This window comes from Hyperolius riggenbachi, chromosome 3, assembly GCF_040937935.1.
Source record: "Hyperolius riggenbachi isolate aHypRig1 chromosome 3, aHypRig1.pri, whole genome shotgun sequence".
Taxonomy (NCBI): Eukaryota; Metazoa; Chordata; class Amphibia; order Anura; family Hyperoliidae; genus Hyperolius; species Hyperolius riggenbachi.
In genome coordinates, this window is record NC_090648.1 from 423,838,493 (window position 1) to 423,860,292 (window position 21,800).

Here is a 21,800-nt window from a genome sequence, read left to right on the forward strand (position 1 = left end):
GTCATAGTGTCCTTATCTGAAATGGGAATGCTCTGTAAGTTACATTTTAAGATGAAAAAAATGACTCCCACAATACGGTTGGCAATACACAGTTCAGTAAAGGCACACAGACCGGGAGAAAAAAACATATAAGAGCCTATTTTAGAAAAGAGTGGCATATGTATTTTATATATATGCGACAAAGGGGAGCACAGTGATAGAAGGGGGGCCCAAGGAGAGGAGGGAGGACAGAAAAATAGATAGTGCCCTATGTACTGTACATAGGGCACTATCTATTTTTCTGTCCTCCCTCCTCTCCTTGGGCCCCCCTTCTATCACTGTGCTCCCCTTTGCCGCAGAGGGGGAGTACAGAAGGGGGATATGAGGAGTAATCAGGTCCCCCTCAGAGCTCTGTGCCTAGAGGCTGTTACACATGGTGTCAGCAGGTAGAACAGGGGAGCTTCTGCATGAGGAGAAGGCAGTAACATATGGAAGAGTAGAGATGCAGTATGGAAACAAGAGAGCCGTTGCACATGTGGCTGCACAGAGGAGGGCTGTATGTTGTGGACAGGGACAAATAATGGGCATGATTTCAACATTTAAGATGCTGTATCCATCATTTTAGTGTACCATACTGACTGTACCTATACATTATGTCTTAATTATCAGAGTGCCACAGGCCAGTATCACTGCACACATAGCTCTTATGCCATCTCAGCAGACAGACTGCTGGAACTATAGTCTAAAATGATACAGACTGCTGGAACTATTCGTTCACCGTACCAGGTGATCCTTCATCCTGTTGCCATAAAGACTAATAGCTTTTGCTACAACCAATATATCATCGTGATCTTATTTAATAACGGATGCGTTCATTTGATCTTATTACACTGCTTTATTGTGCTCTTGATGAAGTCACCTTAGAAATGATTGGTTTATGCTGTATTAGGGCGTTCAATATTTCATGTATATCATGCACACAATTATCTTTTGTTACTGAGATTTCCAATGCCATTTTTCCTAAAAAGCCCCCCTACTACGGTTGTGGAGTTTTTCTACATTGAAAACTTCATAACAGAAGTTTTATTGGGGTGTGAACATTTTAATCCAGTGATCTTGAAGTTGTTCTTTATTCATCATTCACTCCTGCACATGCCAGGAAAAATAATAAAAATATGTAAACAGAAGAAAACACCAAAACTGCATACTAAAATACTAAATAATGGACAGAATGCATGAATGCAAATGTGTTTAGAACATTAACTGCACGCTACCAACACTTGAGTGTGTAGCAGCTGAGATGTGGGGAGCCAGGCTCCAGAACTTAGTGATGAGCCACATCTCAGCCTCCCACTGAATTCACAACATGCAGGAAAATACTTCAAACGCAAGATAATAGGACAGGTTGTATTTGAAAAAAACAGACCACAAACCAACTGCAAAGCAAAAGTAATTCAAATGCAGACAAAAAATCCAAACTCTGCGCAAAGTGCTTCAGAAATACACTAAGTCCTTAGTCTGATCTCATGCATTAGGCCCCACACCTATAAAAGTATCTAAAAGAGTTACTGTCTGTGTCGCAGCTCATAGTAATTAAAAGTCCTTTGTATTAACCACCTCCTCATTATTATGACTGAACAGGCAGGTAGCTAGACATACACCAGTAATATATGATGTGTGAAATGGTTTATTACTGAAAGATTCCTTACTCTGTCCAGTCAGTCCCATGATTAATAAGATTTTGAGGTGATGTTTGACTTGATCACTCCAACAAACTTTGCAGGTTCGATCATGCTGACTGGACTGTGCAGAGCAGCTGAATTCTGTTGAGTCATCACTCTGTTCTTGTAAGGAGCTCCCACTGTACTATGGAGGGAGGGGAGGGACATCCCCCAGAGTAGGCAGCCCCCATTCATGGCTCTGACTAAAGCCAGTGGAACAGAAACCGTAGGAGCTCTTCTCACTTGGTGCATCCATCCCTCTTCTGACTCTATTTGTTCATGCACAAGTCGCACTTCTGAAGTACACGTGCCCAGACCACTCCTGGCTGTGGCTTCTGTTCAACTGTTTCAGTCAGAGCCATGAATAGGGGGCAGAGTGGTGCAGCAGAAGGGAGCTTGGTGAAATGTGCGGATCTGTATGTGTCACAACCTCATGACAGACACCTACAGTATTACTGACAGTTCTGCCCTGTTGGCTTTTTTTTTTTGCTCTTCCTCCCAGTCTGAGGGCTGCTGTGCAGGGGCTGCAAGAAACAGATTAAGGTATTTACAGAATGTGTATAAATGATGATATAGTACTAAACATTTTATATCCATTTCAGTCTGCACACAGCTGCATATAGGCTTGTAGAGAAGAGATGGCAGCTGTATATCTGCTTTGTGAGTGACCACAATAGTTGTGCCATCCATGCGTCCTCTTATGTACAAGGTTGGAGCTCCATGAGCAACACAGACAGTTGTTATTTCACAGATCACACTTGCAGGCCACACCCCCATGCATGACAATTACACTTAAGTAGCTGGGATTTGTCCATGTTTCCAAGGTAGAGGTTCCAGAGCTTGTTGTGGCCACAGATTTGGGTGAGGCTGCTGGTTTTACCTTCAGTGGTAGTAAAAACATCATATAATTTTTAACATAAAATCTCAGATCTTCATTTTAAAGGACAACTAATGCGAGAGAGATGTGGAGGCTGCCTTATTTATTTCCTTTTAAACAACGCACAATGCCTGTCCGTCCTGCGCCTCTAAAGCTTTGTACACACACCTTACTTAAGTCGGTCAAGGCGGATAATCTGGCGTGTGTACAGAGCCCCCCAACCAGCGACGGCTGCTCAGCAAGTGATCCACCCGATGGTTCAAATTGGCTGAGCGGCGGTCAAATTCTCTGAAGACGCTGCTCCCCCACCCGTCTTGTGACGTCAAGCAGGGCCGCTTCATCGCCCCTCCCGCATAGCAACAAAATGTCTTGTCAGCTACACAGCTGACACACATATGTACAGGCGACCCAGCAATGCTGCCCAAGAAGATCAGCTGCCGATTCCCAACATCAGTTGTTAGGTGTGTACTCACCTTACCACTTTTAGCCATGGAACCTAATCAAGCATTCAGATCAGGTGCTCTAGCTGAAGTCTAACAGGATTAGTTGCATGCATGTTTCTGGTGTGTGATACAGGCACTGCTTCAGCCAAAAAGATCAGCAGGACTGCTTGGCAATGGGTATTGTTGCAAAGGAAATCATTATGGAAGCCTCCATATCACTTTCAGTTCAGGTACCCCTTAAGGTTTCCACAAATGTTACAAGAGCCTGTGTTATAAGAGCTGGTTTCAGGCTAGTTCACAATGATGACTGACAACAGAGGATTCACTGTGTCACAGCCACTCCCATGTAACAGCTGGCAATCACAAAGGCTTGGAGGTAGCTGTAAGTCGAACACAAGTAATCAAGCGCAGGAGATTTTCACGCAGCCGGTGCCACCATAGACCGTAATAGGAATTACGGGTATAGCGGCGCACAGGGTGTAACTTCGGTGCCGTCAGAAGACTGCGTTGAAGTTACATTTAAAACAAAATAATTCGGCCACCAGCAATAGCTGGAAGCCGAATTACATCATTCCCCACTATCCACGTCGACCTAGAGGGGGAATAGTATTTGACGTGGCCGGGACTTGTGCAGCAGCAGGATAAGCCATATACAGGCTGTATCCTGCGCCCAAGTCTCCCGGCGGCCAGTTATCTTGTATGCACTGTGAGTAGTGGTTGTCCTGTGATTTCAACAGCACAATCCCCAATTCAGTAACATCACATGAAAAATATCACCATTCTATGGTAGTGCACCCAGCTTTGAGTGTCCCATTACAGTGCTCCCAGTTATAGTTCCCAGTCATTAGAGCATCCCATTATAGTGCTCCCAGTTATAGTTCATTTCATTAGAGTGTCCCATTATAGTGCTCCCAGTTATAGTTCCCCTTCATTAGAGTGTCCCATTACAGTGCTCCCAGTTATAGTTAATTTCATTAGAGTGTCCCATTACAGTGCTCCCAGTTATAGTTCCCCTTCATTAGAGTGTACTATTATAGTGCTCCCAGTTATAGTTCATTTCATTAGAGTGTCCCATTACAGTGCTCCCAGTTATAGTTCCCCTTCATTAGAGTGTCCCATTACATTGCTCCCAGTTAAAGTTCTCATTCATTAGAGTGTCCCATTACAGTTATAGTGCTCCCAGTTATAGTTCCCAGTCATTAGTGTCCCATTATAGTGCTCCCAGTTATAGTTCCCCTTCATTAGAGTGTCCCATTACAGTGCTCCCAGTTATAGTTCCCAGTCATTAGAGTGGCCCATTACAGTGCTCCCAGTCATAGTTCCCAGCCATTAAGAGCGTCCCATTATAGTGCTCCCAGTTATAGTTCATTTCATTAGAGTGTCCCATTACAGTGCTCCCAGTTATAGTTCCCAGTCATTAGAGTGGCCCATTACAGTGCTCTCAGTTATAGTTCCCAGTCATTAAGAGCGTCCCATTATAGTGCTCCCAGTTATAGTTCATTTCATTAGAGTGGCCCATTACAGTGCTCCCAGTTATAGTTCCCAGTCATTAAGAGCGTCCCATTATAGTGCTCCCAGTTATAGTTCATTTCATTAGAGTGGTCCATTACAGTGCTCCCAGTTATAGTTCATTTCATTAGAGTGGCCCATTACAGTGCTCCCAGTTATAGTTCCCCTTCATTAGAGTGTCCCATTATAGTGCTCCCAGTAATAGTTCCCAGTCATTAGAGCAGTGGTTCTCAAACTTTTTTGGGTGAGGGCGCCCTTGATGGCTCCGAATTTTTTTTCAAGGCACCCCTCAGCAAAAATAACTACTGAAATGCTGTTATGAACCTTATTCAGCAGCACTTCCCAAAGGATGGGGATGAACCCCGAGGCACCCTTGGCAGGTGCTCAAGGCGCACCAGGGTGCCGCGGCACCCAGTTTGAGAACCCCTGCATTAGAGTGTCCCATTACATTGCTCCCAGTTAAAGTTCTCATTCATTAGAGTGTCCCATTACAGTTATAGTGCTCCCAGTTATAGTTCCCAGTCATTAGTGTCCCATTATAGTGCTCCCAGTTATAGTTCCCCTTCATTAGAGTGTCCCATTACAGTGCTCCCAGTTATAGTTCCCAGTCATTAGAGTGTCCCATTATAGTGCTCCCAGTTATAGTTTCCAGTCATTAGAGTGTCCCATTACAGTGCTCCCAGTTAAAGTTCTCATTCATTAGAGTGCCCCATTATAGTGCTCCCAGTTATAGTTCTCAGTCATTACAGTGTCCCATTACAGTGCTCCCAGTCATAGTTCCCCTTCATTAGAGCGTCCCATTATAGTGCTCCCAGTTATAGTTCCCAGTCATTACAGTGTCCCATTATAGTGCTCCCAGTTATAGTTCCCCTTCATTAGAGTGTCCCATTACAGTGCTCCCAGTCATAGTTCGTTTCATTAGAGTGTCCCATTATAGTGCTCCCAGTTATAGTTCGTTTCATTAGAGTGTCCCATTACAGTGCCCCCAAGTATAGTTCCCCTTCATTAGAGTGTTCCATAACAGTGCTCCCAGTTATAGTCCCCAGTCATTTGAGTGTCCCATTATAGTGCTCCCAGTTATAGTTCCCAGTCATTAGAGTGTCCCATTACAGTGCTCCCAGTCATAGTTCCCATTCATTAGAGCGTCCCATTATAGTGCTCCCAGTTATAGTTCCCAGTCATTAGAGTGTCCCATTATAGTGCTCCCAGTTATAGTTCCCAGTCATTAGAGTGTCCCATTACAGTGCTCCCAGTTATAGCTTCCAGCCATTAGAGCGTCCCATTATAGTGCTCCCAGTTATAGTTCCCATTCATTAGAGCGTCCCATTATAGTGCTCCCAGTTATAGTTCCCAGTCATTAGAGTGACCCATTACAGTGCTCCCAGTTATAGTTCCCCTTCATTATAGTGTCCCATTATAGTGCTCCCAGTTATAGTTCCCAGTCATTAGAGTGGCCCATTACAGTGCTCCCAGTTATAGTTCCCCTTCATTAGAGTGTACTATTTTAGTGCTCCCAGTTATAGTTCATTTCATTAGAGTGTCCCATTACAGTACTCCCAGTTATAGTTCCCCTTCATTAGAGTGTCCCATTACAGTGCTCCCAGTTATAGTTCCCAGTCATTAGAGTGTCCCATTACAGTGCTCCCAGTCATAGTTCCCAGTCATTAGAGTGTCCTATTACATTGCTCCCAGTTAAAGTTCTCATTCATAGAGTGTCCCATTACAGTTATAGTGCTCCCAGTTATAGTTCCCAGTCATTAGTGTCCCATTATAGTGCTTCCAGTTATAGTTCCCCTTCATTACAGTGTCCCATTACAGTGCTCCCAGTTATAGTTCCCAGTCATTAGAGTGGCCCATTACAGTGCTCCCAGTCATAGTTCCCAGCCATTAAGAGCGTCCCATTATAGTGCTCCCAGTTATAGTTCATTTCATTAGAGTGTCCCATTACAGTGCTCCCAGTTATAGTTCCCAGTCATTAGAGTGGCCCATTACAGTGCTCTCAGTTATAGTTCCCAGTCATTAAGAGCGTCCCATTATAGTGCTCCCAGTTATAGTTCATTTCATTAGAGTGGCCCATTACAGTGCTCCCAGTTATAGTTCCCAGTCATTAAGAGCGTCCCATTATAGTGCTCCCAGTTATAGTTCATTTCATTAGAGTGGTCCATTACAGTGCTCCCAGTTATAGTTCATTTCATTAGAGTGGCCCATTACAGTGCTCCCAGTTATAGTTCCCCTTCATTAGAGTGTCCCATTACAGTGCTCCCAGTTATAGTTCCCAGTCATTAGAGTGTCCCATTATAGTGCTCCCAGTAATAGTTCCCAGTCATTAGAGTGTCCCATTACATTGCTCCCAGTTAAAGTTCTCATTCATTAGAGTGTCCCATTACAGTTATAGTGCTCCCAGTTATAGTTCCCAGTCATTAGTGTCCCATTATAGTGCTCCCAGTTATAGTTCCCCTTCATTAGAGTGTCCCATTACAGTGCTCCCAGTTATAGTTCCCAGTCATTAGAGTGTCCCATTATAGTGCTCCCAGTTATAGTTTCCAGTCATTAGAGTGCCCCATTACAGTGCTCCCAGTTAAAGTTCTCATTCATTAGAGTGTCCCATTATAGTGCTCCCAGTTATAGTTCCCAGTCATTACAGTGTCCCATTACAGTGCTCCCAGTCATAGTTCCCCTTCATTAGAGCGTCCCATTATAGTGCTCCCAGTTATAGTTCCCAGTCATTACAGTGTCCCATTATAGTGCTCCCAGTTATAGTTCCCCTTCATTAGAGTGTCCCATTACAGTGCTCCCAGTCATAGTTCGTTTCATTAGAGTGTCCCATTACAGTGCCCCCAAGTATAGTTCCCCTTCATTAGAGTGTTCCATAACAGTGCTCCCAGTTATAGTCCCCAGTCATTTGAGTGTCCCATTATAGTGCTCCCAGTTATAGTTCCCAGTCATTAGAGTGTCCCATTACAGTGCTCCCAGTCATAGTTCCCATTCATTAGAGCGTCCCATTATAGTGCTCCCAGTTATAGTTCCCAGTCATTAGAGTGTCCCATTATAGTGCTCCCAGTTATAGTTCCCAGTCATTAGAGTGTCCCATTACAGTGCTACCAGTTATAGCTTCCAGCCATTAGAGCGTCCCATTATAGTGCTCCCAGTTATAGTTCCCATTCATTAGAGCGTCCCATTATAGTGCTCCCAGTTATAGTTCCCAGTCATTAGAGTGGCCCATTACAGTGCTCCCAGTTATAGTTCCCCTTCATTATAGTGTCCCATTATAGTGCTCCCAGTTATAGTTCCCAGTCATTAGAGTGGCCCATTACAGTGCTCCCAGTTATAGTTCCCCTTCATTATAGTGTCCCATTATAGTGCTCCCAGTTATAGATCCGAGTCATTAGAGTGTCCCATTACAGTGCTCCCAGTTATAGTTCCCAGTCATTAGAGTGTCCCATTATAGTGCTCCCAGTTATAGTTCCCAGTCATTAGAGTGTCCCATTACAGTGCTCCCAGTCATAGTTCCCAGTCATTAGAGCGTCCCATTATAGTGCTCCCAGTTATAGTTCTCATTCATTAGAGTGTCCCATTATAGTGCTCCCAGTTATAGTTCCCAGTCATTCGAGTGGCCCATTACAGTGCTCCCAGTTATAGCTTCCAGTCATTAGAGCGTCCCATTATAGTGCTCCCAGTTATAGTTCCCAGTCATTAGTGTGGCCCATTACTGTGCTCCCAGTCATAGTTCCCAGTCATTAGAGTGCTCCTGGTTATAAGTCTCCTTCATTCTAGTATCTCAATACATTGTTAGCCATAGTGCTCCCAGTAATATTGCCCCTCCATTAGACTGTTCTGCCATGGTGCTCCCAAACATAATTCCCCTCTATTACAGTGTCTCATTACAGTGCTCCCAATTATAGTTCCACTTCATTAGTGTGTCCCATTATGGAGCTCTCATTTATAGTGTCCCAATACTGTCAGTGATTATAGTACTCCCAGTTATAGAGAGTGTCCTGTTATACTATCAGTGATTATAGTGTTCTCATTTATAGTGTCCATCCATTACAGTGTCCCATTATAGTGCTCCCAATTATAGCATGAGAGGTTACCCACACAATCTGTTCACAGTATTCAAAATATGTTGGCCCTCATATTATATGGATGTGTACCTAAGTGCCTCGCCTGATTCACATTTTCTCAATCTGCTCAGCTTTGCCATGGAGAAAAAAGTTGCCACAAATAAGAAGAGATAAGTGCAGTTTCTGCTCAATCAGGGCCAACCCTGAGAAGCTGTAACTCCTCTTGTCAACATCTATGTATGTATGACAAGCTGCCAGCCTGAGGAAGGTACTAGAATAGGCGCAATCTGATAAACATTCATCTTCTTTTATCCCAAGTCACTCTATTCATCTGTCAAAGCAGATGACTTCCACAAAGAGCACACTATCAGCAAAGTATCCGTTCTAATGGATCCGGCTAGTATACGCACAATTTAATAAAGAAAGAGGAATCAGCTATTCATAAGAGAGTAGATTGGGAGGATGATTGATCCTTACAGCATTCACCAGCTGGTCCACAATGCCCGGCCTCTCTCCTCCTTGTCTGCTTCCATTGTTATCCTGGAAATCACAAACAGCCACGACTTATTACAGTATTGCTATAATGGCAGGTAAGATCTGTCTGCCTCTCTGATCAGCAGCCAGACAATGAGCCTCTCATCGCCAGCGCTGGCCATAAACAATGGACTTCCTCAGAAACGACTGCTGCTGCTGAGTTGCACCACAGAGGCTCAAAAAAGATAAGCTGAATGAGAAACTATTTTATATTCTTTTACTTTATAGCCTAATTCTTAAATAATTTCCAGGGGGATAGATTACTTTATGTAAATTTAGATTACTTTATGTAAACAGTAATTTTTAAAGTTTTAGTTCATTTTAAGGAAATCTGAGGACATTAAAAAAATGTCCCTCCAGGCCGCTTCAATACCCCGCTGGACGGCCTGATACATCACCTGTAGCTGGTAACTGTCTGTGCCTGCACAGTACTACTGCACAGGCACAGAACACTGCTGGCTACGGGAGTGTGATAAGGGAGCGTGCGCAGTCAGTGCACAGGCGGTTTTACTGGGAAGAAAGGAGGGGCCATGCTCATCCTGCTAAGGGACCATGATTTTAAATGGATTAGCAGGTGCCGAGGTGAGTGGTCAAATTTACATATAAAAAATCATTAACCATCTGCACTCAAGACACTCACATCAAGCAGGAACACTAGCAGCATTAAAATCAACTAGGTTGCAAAATTATGCGATTGAAGGGGATATTAGCTTCCAAAATGGATTGTATGCAATAGAATTGTATACTAGACCCTTACACCAGCGATAAGGTCTCCCCGTTAATGGTAAGGGTCCCTACTTGACCTATACCAGTCAGCACTAGGGATGGTCAATGAGATGCAAATTCTTCTGAAATTATGCAAAATTGTATGCAAATGTATGCAGTTTGAAAATGGGCTAATCATTTTAAGGCTGCTTTCACAGTGGGATGTTACAGGCGCACGTTAGAGCAGCCTGTAACGCAGCCCAGCTCAGAGTAATGAAAAATCAATGGGCTGTTCACAGTGCCCACGTTGCGTTACAGTGTAACGCTGCACGTTCTATGAAAGTGCAGCATGCTGTGCGTTATATGCGGCTTTAGCCGCGTTAGACTGTTTGCACATACTCAGTTATTGTATTGTGAGTAGCCACATGGCTAATTAATATTCACTGCACTGTGCGGACGTCACTGGCGGGACCACGTGATGCAGAGTGTTCCGATCACGTGGTCTCCAGTCTTTTGCCGCATGCCCCGTTTTTGTCCGATAGTATGCGTCAAAAAGTATGCATCACGGACGCATCAAGAGACGCATAACGCGGCTCTATATGACGTCCTACTTCAAAGCTCACATGTGTTGCGTTAGGGGCACGTTATGCGACCTTAACGTCGCGTCTAACGCAACGTCTTAGTGGGAAAGAGCCCTTAACCCAGGTTTAAATTGATTGGTCCATTGTTAAGTTGCATAAATTTGCATAAAAATTGCATAAATTTGCATCAACTCGAAAGAATTTGCATAGCTGTAATCATCCCTGGTCAGCAGCAAGCAAACATTTTATACTCATAACATGGGATTCCTGCTGAGGCCTGCCAGGTTCAACCATTATAGGGAACACACACATGCACATAAATCAGTCTAAGATTGCCCGGGAGCAACAAACTGCACTACTTACACCATTTGATAAATGGGTTGTACTGGAACAGAAAACAGGAGAGCTACAGCCTTCAGCCAGATCAGAATGGCTGTTAAAACATACACATACAAGAAATACAAGACTGGTGGTTTTCCTGGGAAGGATTGATACGGCCTAGGAGGACGGCAAGGAAGTGATTGGCCTAAAGGGGGCTGGAGGAAGCTCCAGGTATATATACAATTGTATTTATCAAATACAGTTTAAAGAGAACCTGGTCCTCCTTGGAGATTTTCCACGCTGTTCTCTGCCACTGCTCTGGACCCTCCTGCATATTGGGGCCTTGCTCCTCTCCTTGCATGAGCGTAGTCGTGCTTCACCTGCGCGAGCACGGCCACCTATGCGCAGCTGCACGTGTGGCTCCAGCTTACTGTGCAGACGCAGCCATACTCACACAGGTGCAGTACAGGTCACACTTGTGCCTTAAGAGGATCACTGCCCCATGTGATTACCAACAAGCCTTTTTGTCATCACGGGGTCTGTGCTTGATGATGGGCGACTAGAAGACGAAGTGGGATAGGATCCAGAGGCTGCCCTCTGCTTAGGTAAGTATTTACTTTTTGACCTGAGCTTTGGCTTGGGTACACTTTAAGATCCCCTAAACCTAAACTACACAAAAACAAGCAAAGGAAATGTACAAGCAGTGCTGATTAGTTCAACCCCCAACACTATTTTATCAAGAATAGTGGGTTGTGTTGACTCCTCCCCCTAAAAGGCATCAATCTCAGTGTTGCAGTGACTGCAGTGCTGCTGATGAGACAGTATGATTGATGTGATTGGCTGGAGATCCTCCGCTCTGTGAAAAAGCGGCGTGACTGCCGCGATACTGGCGGAGAAGTCCATTGGGGGCCTGCCATCTCCCATACCGCCTGTGTCTGCACCTACATAGCTAAGTATACTGCTGTTGTTGCACCTGGTGTTCACAACACATCAATCATAATATCTCATGCAAATTCAGCACAATTGTTGATCAATTTTCTCTATGATGTTTATATAGCATTATGCACTTTATTCATGTTTTTCTTTTTTTGTTTGTTTACTATGGTTTGTTCACCTATGAGACCTTTGCACAGCTTATGCTCTTTAATGTGGTTACTAAATCCCGGTTCTGATCCTGAGAGGGCTCTAATTGTGAGCATCTCAGGTGATAATATTCTTATTGGATCATATATTTTTTGATTGCAATGATAAAAGGTGCTATTTTTACTGATGACCTATTATTACTGATGACTTATTAGAATATAGTACTACCGCAGATGGTATGCATGTGTTTTAATTGATTTTAATTTCTCATAGTGTTGATTAATATTTTAATAAACTTCTTCATACATTTCTAATTTTTTTTGCGTGGTGCTGCCTTAATGGGCTTATTGCTCTCTAGTTTACATTTCATTCAAACTCTGCCAGAACCCTTTTTAGTAATGGACAAATAGTTGCAAAATACCACTTAATAAAATGTGTTGAAAAAAAAATAGCTGTTGATCAATATTCAAGGCAAGTCGACTGAAAAAAGTAGATTGGACAAAAGAATGACAGGTCAAATGAGGTGGATAAGTAGCGTTGTACTTCACTGAGTACTGCAGAAAGCCACAGTGAAGCAGGTTTCAGACAATTTCCAATTAAAATTCCAATCTGAATTCTGATCAAAATATCCTATGTGGTATCATTCATCCCTTCGAGGATAATTTGTATCAATGAAGTCGCTCGGAAATGGATTATAATGTCCATGTATGAGGACTGCAGTGGTGAGATCTCTCCTCCCTTGATTCTGGCTGTGTGCCCCAGTGAAATTTACTGGCAGCTCACGCTGAAAATACTCTGCGCCAAGCTATCAGAGCCAGAAATGACCAGGCAAGAATATATATGGATCCCTGATGTCAGCAACGAAGTGCCCACAATACACAAGGAAATACCATACTTTGCATAGGATTTTCTAATGCAGGGGTCACCCAACATTTTGGGTCGAGGGCCGGGTCAACATACTTCAGACTGCTGGGAGGCCTCTTTGCGGGCCAGACAGTGAAGCATACCCAGGTGACGACCTGCAGTCCAACTGGACAACAGTGTCACCTGATGTGGAATTTGATTGGAAACCAGCGAATTACTGCTTTCTGGCTTCATTCTATATGCCGACCACCAATATTAAAAGATGTAGCTGACCGCATCTGTAATACATTTTGTGTGGGGGGGCCGGTAAAAAGGCCTCAGGGGGCCACATTTGGCCCGCGGGCCTTAGTTTGAGGACCACTGTTCTAATGAGTCTATCAGCTGTAAAGTGATACACTGGATGTCAGGGAGAAAAATATACCTGTTCTGCAGGAAATCTTATACTCTCCTCTCTAGGAAAGCTTTTGCTGATCCCTGGGCCTCAGCTGCTTTCCTCCGAAGGTTATTGCCTCTCTGATGCTACCACACCTCCTTTTGATGGTGCCCAGCTGTTAATTAGCAGTACGGGAAGGTAAAGGCGGCCAATTTGATTGTCAGTTTGCCACTATCCTTTTCCTATAGTAGCAGTTACCACAATTGGCAGAGCAGATGGCCCTGAAGATGCAACAGACACTCACCTATGACCTTAAAGGATACCCGAACTGACATGTGGCATGATGAGACAGACATGTGTATGTACAGTGCCTAGCACACAAATAAATATGCTGTGTTCCTTTTTTTTATTTCTCTGCCAGAAAGTGTTAAATATCAGGTATGTAAGTGGCTGACTCAGTCCTGACTACGGTGTGACCCTCACTGCTAAGAAATTCCCCTTTTTACCTCTTTCTTGCTCTCAGAAGCCATTTTCTGCTAGGAAAGTGTTTTATAGTCGGAATTTCTTATCAGTAAGGGTCACACTGTAGTCACTTCCTGTCTGAGTCAGGACTGAGTCAGCCACTTACATACCTGATACTTAACTCTTTCAGGCAGAGAAAGAAAAAAGGATCACAGCATAATTATTTGTGTGATAGGCACTGTACATACACATGTCTATCTCATCATGTCACACGTCACTTCGGGTATCCTTTAAAGAGTTGCTGAGCAGGGGAGACATACAAGGTAAAGAAAGGAATGACTGGGAACCAGTGGAAGCTTTACTGAGGTGAATGCATTTGCTTTTCTCCTTACTGGGTGTTTTTCTTTTTTTTCTAGTACATAATATGCAGTGAAGTCATGATGATTTGTATTACCTGCTGTTCATGGAAAGGAGTTTGATCAAATTGCTTTCTTTGGCTGTTTCTGTCTCTCTTTGATTTCAGCTGCTTCTTCCGTGGTTTTACCTATACAGAGAGAAGGATAGAGATTCAGAAACTGATGGTGAAGGAAATATGACAATGTCACCGTAAACCTTTGTAAAAGAACTAAATGGCCCACTGAGGCAAAAGGCACGATCTGATGGCAATCAGATTGATACAAGAATAATAAAGTAATAATAAAGTAGCTTTGAACCCACATTTAGACTTATTTTACACTGCAAATTGCAATTTTGATTTCCAATTCAGATTTGAGGTTTTCACTGGATGCTAGCAACACAAGAAGGAACACACAGAAAAAAAACCACAGCATACAGGACTTTTTTTTAATGCAGAAAAACATTAGGCACAGCACGCAAAATGGAGACAAGGGTGCTATAGCAGCGTATAGCTGATAAGATCACGTTGCCCACCGAGGTCAAAAATACAAAAGCACGTATCAGCAGCACAGCTTTAAGAAAAGTATCTCTTTATTGAAAAACATGTAATTAACATAATGTCAGAAATGGGCTGAAAGCAACTACAGCCCGCTGTTTCGAAGCGACATGCTTCATTGCCAAGTTGCTGCTGATACTAGCTTTTGGACTTTTTTTTAATTGCATTAAAAATCGGAATCTGGTGTAAAATTGCATCCTATCCTACCTTTGAAACAAGCTCCATCAGGTGTGCAGGGGGGCCATTGGAGTCAGAGCTGTCCGATCCTCCGGTGCTGAAACCCAGAAAAAGGCATGATTCATTACTGCACCACCCTGTACATTTCACAAACCACACCAGTTTGGGCATAGTATTAATACGTCATTTTTAATATGAATTAAATAATTTAATAGAACATCTTTTTTTTATTATTAATCATGCACAAAACACTTAAAACATAGTACTTGCAAAACAAAATAAAGGAATCCTCTTACTCCACCAATTCATACTGCAGACCTTCAGCCACAGACAGCTGCCTGCTTACACCTGAGCATCTTGAATCACTCCCCCCTTTAGTCATATGGACACAAAGAAGGGAGAGGGATTCCTCTGTCAGCTAAAGGTGCAGCTCCTTGCTGATTTGACAAGTCATTGCTTCAGGATTAGGGTGACCAATGAGATTCAAATAATGAATGCATTATGTTAATTTTGTATGCACATTTATGCAGCCTGAAAATGGACCAATCAAGTCCTAATAAGGCTAAAACTGATGACTTTGTTTTCAAGCTGCATATATTTGCATCCACAATTTACATAATCCTGCATGAACTTTGCATCTCATTGATCATCCCTATTCAGGATGACTGGTGGAGAGGGATAAAGCGAGCTCGGGGAGTGAGCAGTTATCTGGAGACTGAGGAGGAAAAAAATAACTAGAAATTGGTGCAAGAGGTATCTGCCTTTTTCATTTTTCAAAAATATTTGTATACTTTCATATGTACTGTATAATTGGAATAGAACAATGATCCTGATCAGGTGAGGAACGAACAACAAACCTGAAACATATCTATATAATATTTTATGCGTTACCAATTCAAAAATACTTTTAAAGTGGACCTGAACTCTTGCACAGGACAGAAGATGAACATAAATAAATGCACCCTGTATGTATTTAGACAGTTTAATTCCCCCTCATACAGTATGTGACTAATAACCACTGTAACCTGATCTCTCAGCTATGTCAGTTCAGGAATCTCCTCTGCCACGAGCAGCTAATTTGTAAACACAGGTTGTTAACACTATGTCTGCCTCCATGAAAGCAGGAAGTTGACACACTACATATGTATTTATTGCATGATTTGTATCAGCTGTAACAAATAAATGTTTTTCTTTAAAGGTTATTATGCTGTTGAAGTCTGCAACAGGTCCGCATTAAAGATTGTTTTTAATGGTTAAACACAATACTGGATCTTTTTTTTTTCTTTTAAAGCAGCTTTTAGAGTGAAAACAATCAGGTCACAATTTCAATGAAAAGAAAAATGTTGGACATTTGGAGATCCAACGAGGCATATCACTCACTAGTCTAAAGGAGTGAAGTTTGTAATCAGAAAAAAGCCCCATCTCCTCCCACTCAGAGGACTTGATCTTTGTTCAGCCCTAAGTCACCATTTGCAACATTACTGGGTAAGGGAGGAGGCGCTTTAGGCCCTTTACTTCACTAGAACTTCTCCTTCCTTACCCAATAAAGTACCTCCTTTAGGTTGAGGGGCTGTCAGGTGTCTTTAGCTTTTTGAGCTCACATCCCCTTTTACTGGAGTGTGACCCACACAAAAGAGGATCTTAAAGAGAACCCGAGGTGGGTTTGAAGAATATTATCTGCATACAGAGGCTGGATCTGCCTATACAGCCCAGCCTCTGTTGCTATCCCAAACCCCCAATCCCTCATAAATCACAGCCACGCTGCTGACAAACAGCTTGTCAGAGCTGGCTGTGTTTATCTCTATAGTGTCAGTCTGCTGCTCTCCCCGCCTCCTGCAGAACTCCAGTCCCCGCCTGCATCCCTTCCCTCCCTGCTGATTGGAGGGAAGGGACGGGGGCAGGGACCGGAGCTATGCAGGAGGCGGGGGAGCAGCTGAGACTGACACTACAGATGTAAACACACCCTCACAGCACGGCTGTGATTTATGAGGGATTGCAGAGTGCAGGGGGACCTTAGTGGGGTTTGGGATAGCAACAGAGGCTGGGCTGTATAAGCAGATCCAGCCTCTGTATGCAGATAACATTCTTTAAACACACCTCGGGTTCTCTTTAAGAACCTGTGTGAGGACAGGTTTTCCTCACCTGCGTTTACATTGTGGTTGCGAGTCTTGCAACCCATCTTTGTGAGTATCTTTATAAAAGAATATTACCTCAAGTCTTTCTTTAATGTACTACACCATCAGGGGCTCCTGGTGCCTTTCTTTTCTTTTTTTGTCTCCTTTGGAAGGTCAGCAAATCTCCTTTGGACACCACACCCCTCCACCATTTGTAATAGTTACTTTCCCAAAAGGAGTGAGATACACTCAGCGTATCACTGATCAGCCATCCACACGACAATGATGATATTGCAAAACTGAACTAGGGCCCTGCAGGCAGCACAAACTCATGGCTGCACACTGCAGTAGCATTCTTCACTGGACAACAACTTTGGGACTTTTATACAGTAAATACTGTATATGCTAAAGTATATTTGTTGGGAACTGTTGTGTTTCGTAGGTGTAAAGTGGTGATATGCTGCCACTTCATAATAATGGGCCTAACCTAGTCATAGCCCAATATCCCTACCACAGTCAAGGGCAAATTTAGAGAAGTCCATTTACCTACCACTATGTTTTTGGTTGTGAGAGGACCTAAAGTAGAAGACCAACACAGGCATAAGGATAACATGGTGGTGCTTGGTCTCCTGGTGCTGCATGGAGCCTCCAGTATCTACTCCCTTCCTCACAGAGCAGTACATGCTGCTCTGTCAGACAAGCACACAGTGATTGAATTGTCAAGCGCCACTGAAAGACTGCCAGCTGAATAATCATGAACAATAGTTTTGGCCAGCACCCCCTGTTGGCTGTTCTATGGTGGGGCCACAAATACCTACAAACATCAGATAGATTGCCAAAATCATCATTAACTATTCAAAAACTATTATGTTTGCCCTCCAAAGTCGGATAAGTGCATGTAACATGCCATAGAGCTGTATTCAGACATTTCTGTTAAATGTGATCATTTCAGATAACATACTGCCAGCCGCCTTAGGGCCCGTTCACACTTAAAATCGCAGAACGTTTTGCGGGAGTGATTTTCCCGCGATTAGCGTGGAAAAATTACTAGACACTGCGGCGGTTTTGGAGCGATCGCGATTAGCGTGCTATGCACGCTAATCACGATCGCTAATCGCGGAACGCTCGTCGCCGGCAAACCGCTTCATGCAGCGTGGTTGCGGTTATCGCTAACCGCAACCGCAGCAGTGAGAACACTGCCACTCGCTACATTGTGTAGCGGTTCTTGCAGAACCGCTAGCGGTTTGCTGTGAGCGGGAATCGTCTGATTCCCGCTCAGGTGAGAACGGGCCCTAACAGTTATGTACAGTGGGCTCAGCAGAGCTACATGTACTGTCCTATAGAGGACCTCTCTGCCTTGGGTTCCCTTTTGCTGATACAGAAGTTCCCCTCCACAGAAGGGGTTGTTGTGGCCATGCTTTTCATGGGTTAGGGTGTCATGATGGCCACGCTAATACAGTACTATCTCGTTATAGTAAACTCTAAAATAGTAAACATCTGGATATAGTAAACTCAGTCCTCAGGTCCTAGCAAATGCTTCTGTAAAAATATACAATGTATGACCAATTCTGATATAATAAACTTCTGATATAGTAAACTACTTTTCCTGGTCCCTTGGAGTTTACTATAAAGGGAATCTACTGTATTTGTGGAAGGGCAAGAACTTGGGCTGGCCACAACTTTAATATAACCAATATGGCCGATTAGCCTCCCGGCCAAGTGGGCCAATATGGAGGGACTGGGAAAAGATGCTGGGCTCAATTAAAGTTTGGCTGAAATCCTCATAACTTGTAATGACATTCTGCCTGCTTTAACAGATCGCTTCAAAAGCTTCAACTTGTATACTGAGCTACCTCCAGCCAAGGAGAGGTCTTGGTAGACCCAATCATACAGCATCATGCAGTATAGAGGAATAAGTTATGTGTAGCTAGATTCTTCGTAAACCGCTTGTCTTTGTTGAATTTTTCCTATCTCAGTAATCCTGAGCTGCTTTAATGTCTGTGAATAATTCTCACCTCGAGTCCAGATCAGAAAGAACATCTAAAAGGTCTTCAGAACCCAAACTTAAGCGGTGATTGACTTTCTGCTTCACCAGATCCTCCAGCTCGTCCAGACATGTGTAATACTGCAAACAGATTAACCATTTATGTCAGTGAAGTTTATGTTCAGTTTTGTCATTCACGCCTTTGGTTAGAAATAGTAAAGTTATCCTAAGTTGTACAAGAAAGTTCCAGCAAGAATGGTTTTACACTGTGTCTGATATTTTTAGGTGAATATCAAGTAGTGTTTAAAGTTCACTCCTTGGCAACAGGAAATAAAATCATGAGATCAAATCATGTACTGTACAAATACAATTACTACTCAAAAGTGGATCCCCACTGTTTCCTGAAATACTGCCAGAGCCACGTTTCACCAGAATGGCAGCAGGAGCTTAGGGAGTTAAATAAGTGGCTAAGAAGTTGGTGCAGGAAGGTAGGGTTCGGGTTTTTTGAGAACTGGGAAGACTTCTCAATCGGCTACATACTCTACTGAAGAGATCAACTACACCTAAATGGGGAGGGTGCAGCTCTGCTGGGAGAGAAAATAGAAGGTTGGAGGAGATTTTAAAGCAATAGGAGTAGCCATACCATGCCAGGGAAAAAACACATATATAAGTAGATAAATACTTGATCTACTTACATAACACATATATTGTACTGTCCACGTTTTGATTTCAGTGAATTTTATATAGTAAATGAAGAGAATTCTGTTCCTGGTGGGAACCATGTCTTTTGCCCACAGTTTAGGCTAAATCCTGATGTCATTTCTGCCTTTTACTTTTTTTCTTTTTTCTTCCAATCGCTGAGTCACCTTAGCCTTGTTCGTAAACATGAGTGAGCAGGGGATCGTGTTTCAGATAGCAGCTATGCAGGGAATTAAATGGAAGAGGAGTAATATATTATAGATAAAAAGAACCCCCAGCATGCAACTGTTTGGCACTGACTACTAAAGGGCCAGTGCTCCTTAAGTATGTGATAACTCCAAATCATAACAGCAGAAAAAGGTTTGAAAGTTTTGAATGCAGGATTAGCATCTTTATCACTTAATACAATCAGACCAGTTGCTGTTGAAATTTGATTTTTATGGTGACAATCCCGCTTTAAACTAGGACCAGAGGGGAGGAGGGAGGGTTTAGAAAGTAGAAGGGAACTAGCCAGATTAGATAAAACAATGGAAACATGGGATTATACAGGCTGGAAGGGGGTATGGGAGTTCAAAGAGTAAGGAAGTCACTAAACATAAGCAGGTGATTGAACCTTCTACTGTTCCAGCAAGAGCTACAAAAAAAGTTTGGTGTTGTAGTAATAACATTAAATTTATGTTAAAGCGGAATATAACCCTGCATTTCAACTTTGCTCTAAAACATTATTTACAGTATATTATATGCAACCAGCATTTTTTTTTTACTAGACCAGCATTGGAAGGGTTACACAGTGCTTTAAAGAGACACTGAAGCGAAAAAAAAAATATGATATAGTGAATTGGTTGTGTACTATGAATAATTACTAGAAGATTAGCAGCAAAGAAAATATTCTCATACTTTTATTTTCAGGTATATAGTGTTTTTTCTAACATTGCATCATTCTATAATATGTGCAGATTACACAACACTCAGCATTCAAAATGAGTCTTTCAGAGCAGTCTGTGAAGTAATGACTATTTACTTTTCCTAGCAGAGGAAAAGTAAATAGTCCAGGAACAGTTGAGATAATAAAAGTCAGATAACAGCCCTCTCCACGACTAACTTAGTCGGAGAGCTTAATGGCTTGTTTGCATAGAGATAACAACTGGAGTTTCTCAACTCTTCCTGTACTGGAAACAATTACACTGATGTATCTGATCTTAATGTTTTATTTCTTAGCTGTGCTACACATACAAATCATAATATCATCATTTTTTTTTCGCTTCAGTGTCTCTTTAAAGTTCCTGGAGATTTCTGCAGAGGCATCCGAAGCTGAAATAGATACATTTTGTTTACATAAATGTATCTAAGTGTTGAATGTGACTCATCTCTCTGACTGGGAAGGAGTTGGAGGACAGCCAAAGAGTGTGTAACATTTCTCAATAGATACATATAACTAAATAGAATGTAACAATCTGAACTTCTGCATATCACTCCACGGAACTTTAAACCTCTGTGTTTAACCCTTCCAATGCTGGTCTAGTAAAAAAAAAATGCTTTTTGCATATAATATACTGTAAATAATGTTTTAGAGCAAAGTTGAAATGCAGGGTTATATTCCGCTTTAACCAAAGCTAGAAGCATTTCAAATGAAATGGATGTACGTGAGTTGCTGTTCAGGGATAAAGACAATGATACTGTAGGAGTAACAGAGATATGGATGGATGCTAGCCTTGATTGGATGGTAAATTTGGAGGGTTACAGTGTCTTCATGAAAGATAGACCAAATATAAAAGGACGAGTCTGTATCTCTGCACACAGAGGCTGGATCTGCACATAATGCCCAGCCTCTGTTGCTATACAGTGCCCCCCTGCGCTCTGCTTGCCCCCATAAATCAAACGCCGTGCTAGCGACACACAGCGTGTCGATAGCCAGCTGTTTACCTCTGGATGTGTCAGTCTCGCCGCTCCCCCGCCTCCTCCATATCTCCGCTCCCCGCCTGCATCCCTTCCCTCCAATCAGCGGGGAGGGATGGTATGCAGGCGGGGAGCTGCGACATAGAGGAGGCGGGGGAGCAGTGAGACTGACACATCAAGAGGTAAACAGCCAGCTAGCGATGCCGCTAGCACGGTGTTTGATTTATGGGGATAGCAGAGCGCAGGGGGGGCCTGGGTGGGACGCTGTATAGCAACAGAGGCTGAGCATTATGTGCAGACTCAGCCTTTGTGTGCTATTAGGATTCTTAGAACCCACCTCGGGTTCTCTTTAAATCCTCCTTGTCTCCAGTTATGAAGAAAGGCATGGCTGAAGACTGTGACGGCATGGAACCTGTATGGGTAGGTGTTCAAGCAGGAAGCAAGGATTGTCACCTGCTTATTGGT

General features: G+C 43.0%; 1 protein-coding gene across 3 annotated transcripts in view; it reads right to left on the reverse strand.

Moving 5' to 3' along the window:
• The window catches only part of AGBL3 (AGBL carboxypeptidase 3), a 357,981-nt gene that overhangs the window by 58,255 nt on the left and 277,926 nt on the right, over positions 1 to 21,800 (reverse strand). For 2 of the 3 annotated variants that reach the window (XM_068277556.1, XM_068277555.1), the window contains exons 11-14: positions 18,772 to 18,881; positions 14,673 to 14,739; positions 13,968 to 14,057; positions 9,068 to 9,130 (exon numbers count right to left, since the gene is read on the reverse strand). In XM_068277556.1, the coding sequence (XP_068133657.1) occupies positions 9,068 to 9,130; positions 13,968 to 14,057; positions 14,673 to 14,739; positions 18,772 to 18,881 (330 nt within the window). The remainder of the gene's footprint in view (positions 1 to 9,067; positions 9,131 to 13,967; positions 14,058 to 14,672; positions 14,740 to 18,771; positions 18,882 to 21,800) is intronic. The other variant, XM_068277557.1, reaches the window with a different exon arrangement.